The sequence below is a fragment of the Amphimedon queenslandica genome, unplaced genomic scaffold (genome assembly GCF_000090795.2).
Source record: "Amphimedon queenslandica unplaced genomic scaffold, v1.1 AMPQUscaffold_13499, whole genome shotgun sequence".
Lineage (NCBI taxonomy): Eukaryota > Metazoa > Porifera > Demospongiae > Haplosclerida > Niphatidae > Amphimedon > Amphimedon queenslandica.
The window spans coordinates 104041-107923 of NW_003546265.1; the positions used below are offsets into that span (position 1 = coordinate 104041).

The following is a 3883-nucleotide window of genomic DNA, read 5'->3' on the forward strand; positions in this document are numbered from 1 at the left end:
ACGAGTATGTTTGTCCTCACTTTGTCCTTTCTCTGTTGTTTCTTCTACAAGGCGTCAGCTTATCCTATAGAAGAGAACAAAGCCCTCCCTGTCAACGTTCACCTTGTCCCTCACACACACGATGATGTTGGATGGCTCAAAACTGTCGATGAATACTATTATGGTGGTAAGTAGTTTTTTGTACTACTAGCACTATGACGTTATTATACTCCACTTTATAGCTGATAATAACATACAGCATGCTGCTGTACAATACATCATTAGTTCTGTAGTTGAGGAGTTATCTAAGAACAAAGATAGGAAATTTATCTACGTCGAGATCGCTTTCTTCATAAGATGGTGGAACGAGCAGACTGATGATGTGAAACAGCAAGTGAGACTCACACTAATTATCGAGATAATTATGTATTAATATTACATTATATACTAAACATGTTGATTAATATGCCTTCTTTCTATACATGTACATGTATCTGATCCTCTCTCTCTCCCCCTTTAGGTTCATGAATTAGTACAGAGCGGTCAGTTAGAGTTCATTAATGGCGGATGGTGCATGAACGATGAAGCTTCTACTCATTACAATGCAATCATTGATCAGATGTCTTTAGGATTAAGGTTCCTTTCTAACACTTTTGGTATACGTCCAGTAGTTGGCTGGCATATTGATCCTTTTGGACATTCAGCCTTTCAAGCCACCACTTTCTCACTGGTAATCTTTAAACTGTATTATTTTATGTCTTATCACCTCCCTCTCTCTCTTTAGCTTGGATTTGACAGCATGTTTTTTGCTCGTAATGATTACGCTGACAAGGCTCGTCGTTTAAATACGTCTGAGATGGAAATGATATGGAAGAGTAGTCAGTCGCTCGGTGATATTGCTGATATATTTACTGGAGTCCTTTATCATCACTATGTACCACCTCCTGGCTTCTGTTTTGACTCGTTCTGCTCTGATCCTCCATTTCAGGTAATTACTATTGACCACACCCACTATGAACAATTAATGATGTTTAATGAAATGTTCTATTGCTGTATATTTTGTCTATGATAGGATGATGAGAATTTGTTTGATGACAATGTCAAAGAGAGAGTCAACGATTTTGTCAAGCTAGCCCTTGAACAGGTACAGCACTACAGCCTTTTGTACATTATGAATAATTATTATTTATTTTCTCATTTAGGCTAAGTATTTCAAGTCTAATAACATCATCATGACTATGGGGTCTGACTTCCAGTACGAAAATGCCCAGGAGTGGTTCAAGAATTTGGACAAGCTCATAAAATATGTGAACATGGTAAGAAACTATAAGCATTCATTACTTCATTCTTCTGCTATTGTATTTGATGTAGAATGGATCAGTGAATGTAATGTATTCTACTCCTTCAATGTATGTGAGTTATATCAATAAAGAGACACAACTGACCTGGACTACCAAGACTGATGATTTCTTTCCTTATGCAGATGCGCCCCATAATTATTGGACTGGTAAACAAATTTATTTGTTATTTATTTGTTTGCTTAGTTGTTTGTTGTTATTTTTAACATGTCCACTCTTGTTTTTTAGTTATTATAATAATATTAGGCACTTGTGTTAGTAATTGTAGCAATGGCACAATTGTATACAGTTTCTTATATACATTTATATACCTTCAATTTACATGTAGTTATATAGACATTAATGTTTATTCACTGTGTTATAAAGTTCATTTTGTGCTGTTTTTCTTTTTTAGGTTATTTCACTAGTAGACCTGCAATAAAAGGTTACGTGAGGCAGTGTAATGCTCACTTGCAAGCATGTAAGCAATTGGAAGCAATTCATAATGGAATGGGAGACAATGGACCATCTTCAGTAACACTACGTAAGTTTGACAAAGACTGAGTGAAATATCTTCCCTTTTTTTGTAGAAAAAGCTATGGGTGTGGCACAGCATCACGATGCTGTTTCGTAAGTAAAATAATTACTTTATTAATAATAATTATTATTAAAATAATTAGTGGTACAGAGAAGCAGCATGTTGCTAATGATTATGCCAAGAGGCTTCACATTGGAGAAGTTGAGTGTCGTTCTGTAATGGCGACTGTCCTCAATGATCTTGCAGCTAAAGGAGCTAATGCACCTAAAATGAACTTGAGTTTCTGTGAATATCTTAACATCAGTGTGTGTCCAGTAACTGAGGGAGGAGATGTAAGTATATTATCATACAACTGACTAGTCTCTCATTAATGTACAGTTCAATATGGTGGTATATAACTCATTGGCTCGCCCATATACTGGTGTGGTACGTCTGCCCATTATTAAAGATACTCTCTCAGTAACTGATCCTGATGGTAATGCAGTAACTGTCCAGGTACATGTGTACATGTATCTATAATATTTATATTATTTTCTCTTTGTGCAGATTGTTCCCATTGATAACAGTACAAAACTCCTTGCTATGCCTATTAGTTCTAATGATACTGCTGAGCTTGTGGCAGTTTTTGAAGTTGATGTACCTCCCATGGGTTATGCCATATACACTGCTAAGACTACTGGTACTTTAGGTATGACAATCATTCTTAAAGTATTCTTATTGAATATTAATTTTAGATTATACTCAAAGATCAAGTGTGAATGTACAAAAGTCTAATGATGATACAGTGATTAGTAACAAGGTGTGTATTGTCTGGAAAAAACTGACTTTCCTAGAATATTATTTAGCTTTATTATTATTATTATATTTCTATTTCTGTTGGCAGTATTATCAAGTTGAGTTTGACTCAGAATCTGGTCATTTGAAGAAGATAACCAACCTTGTATCAGGCATATCGAGTAATGTTGATCAGAATTACTACTGGTATAATGCTAGTGCTGGAAATAACAAGAACAGCACTCAGGTACAACTTTATGAAATTATTCTTTATCAATCAATTTTTATGCTAATGACTAGAAATCTGGAGCATACATATTCCGTCCTAATAGCTCAGTTTTATTTCCAGTTGGAGAAGATACTAAAGCTTCAATATCTGTCGTTGAAGTAATAATAATAAACATTGTAATGTTAGTATTATATTATTGGTATAGGGTGACGTAGTGTCTGAAGTACGGCAGGTCTTCTCTTCATGGGTCTATCAGGTATTATATACTGTACATGTATAAAAAATCACTGTTATTTTAATAGGTTGTAAGGTTGTATAAGAATAAACCTTTTATTGAGATAGAATATACTGTTGGGCCTATTGATATCAAGTACTCTCAGTATTTTGTTTTATCTTATGTCATTGTAATCATTTGTAGTGATGGTTTAGGTAAAGAGGTCATATCAAAGTTTACAACTGATCTTGAGACAGACTCTACTTTCTATACCGACTCCAATGGAAGGGACATGCAAAAAAGAGTGTATGACTTGTTTTATAATTGATACCTTTATCATTATTATAATTATAGATTGAACTACCGTCCCACATGGAAGTATAACAACACTGAGCCAATAGCAGGGAACTATTACCCAGTTAATAGTAGGATATTTTTAAGAGTCAGTATTACACTTATTATTGGTAATAAACCTAATGCATATACTGTATAGGACGAAAAGAAGAAGACTCAGTTCACTGTACTTAATGATAGGTCCCAGGGTGGCTCTAGTTTTGAAAATGGTGAACTAGAATTGATGGTAAGTTCATGAGTATGATAGTGTGTCATAAGTTATGCTATTGATTAGGTTCATAGACGTTTGTTGTATGATGATGATCGTGGGGTAGGTGAGGCATTAAATGAAACTGGTGTGAGTGGAAAGGGTCTGGTCATTCGTGGGAAGCATCTACTGATACTTGATACAATTGATGAATCAGCATATACTCAGAGAATGATGGCTGAAGAATTAATGATGACACCAGAGCTGGCAT

The 3883-nt window shown here is 34.9% G+C and overlaps 1 protein-coding gene across 2 annotated transcripts in view; it reads left to right on the forward strand.

Moving 5' to 3' along the window:
• LOC100639267 (lysosomal alpha-mannosidase-like) overlaps positions 1-3883 on the forward strand; it is a 9405-nt gene that overhangs the window by 4716 nt on the left and 806 nt on the right. Inside the window, exons 1-21 of one of the 2 annotated variants that reach the window (XM_019993280.1) lie at positions 7-166; positions 222-373; positions 500-709; positions 764-967; positions 1052-1123; positions 1182-1295; positions 1351-1486; positions 1732-1860; positions 1907-1946; positions 1997-2186; positions 2233-2349; positions 2401-2542; positions 2589-2653; positions 2738-2875; positions 2929-3015; positions 3063-3113; positions 3160-3227; positions 3276-3377; positions 3426-3513; positions 3565-3651; positions 3700-3883. The exon at positions 3700-3883 is cut by the window's right edge and continues 59 nt beyond it. The exons of the other annotated variant lie outside the window; for it this stretch is intronic. Coding sequence (XP_019848839.1) covers positions 7-166; positions 222-373; positions 500-709; positions 764-967; positions 1052-1123; positions 1182-1295; positions 1351-1486; positions 1732-1860; positions 1907-1946; positions 1997-2186; positions 2233-2349; positions 2401-2542; positions 2589-2653; positions 2738-2875; positions 2929-3015; positions 3063-3113; positions 3160-3227; positions 3276-3377; positions 3426-3513; positions 3565-3651; positions 3700-3883 — 2536 coding nt within the window. Of the gene's footprint in view, positions 1-6; positions 167-221; positions 374-499; positions 710-763; positions 968-1051; positions 1124-1181; positions 1296-1350; positions 1487-1731; positions 1861-1906; positions 1947-1996; positions 2187-2232; positions 2350-2400; positions 2543-2588; positions 2654-2737; positions 2876-2928; positions 3016-3062; positions 3114-3159; positions 3228-3275; positions 3378-3425; positions 3514-3564; positions 3652-3699 lie in introns of those variants that run through there. 2 annotated transcript variants of the gene reach the window in all.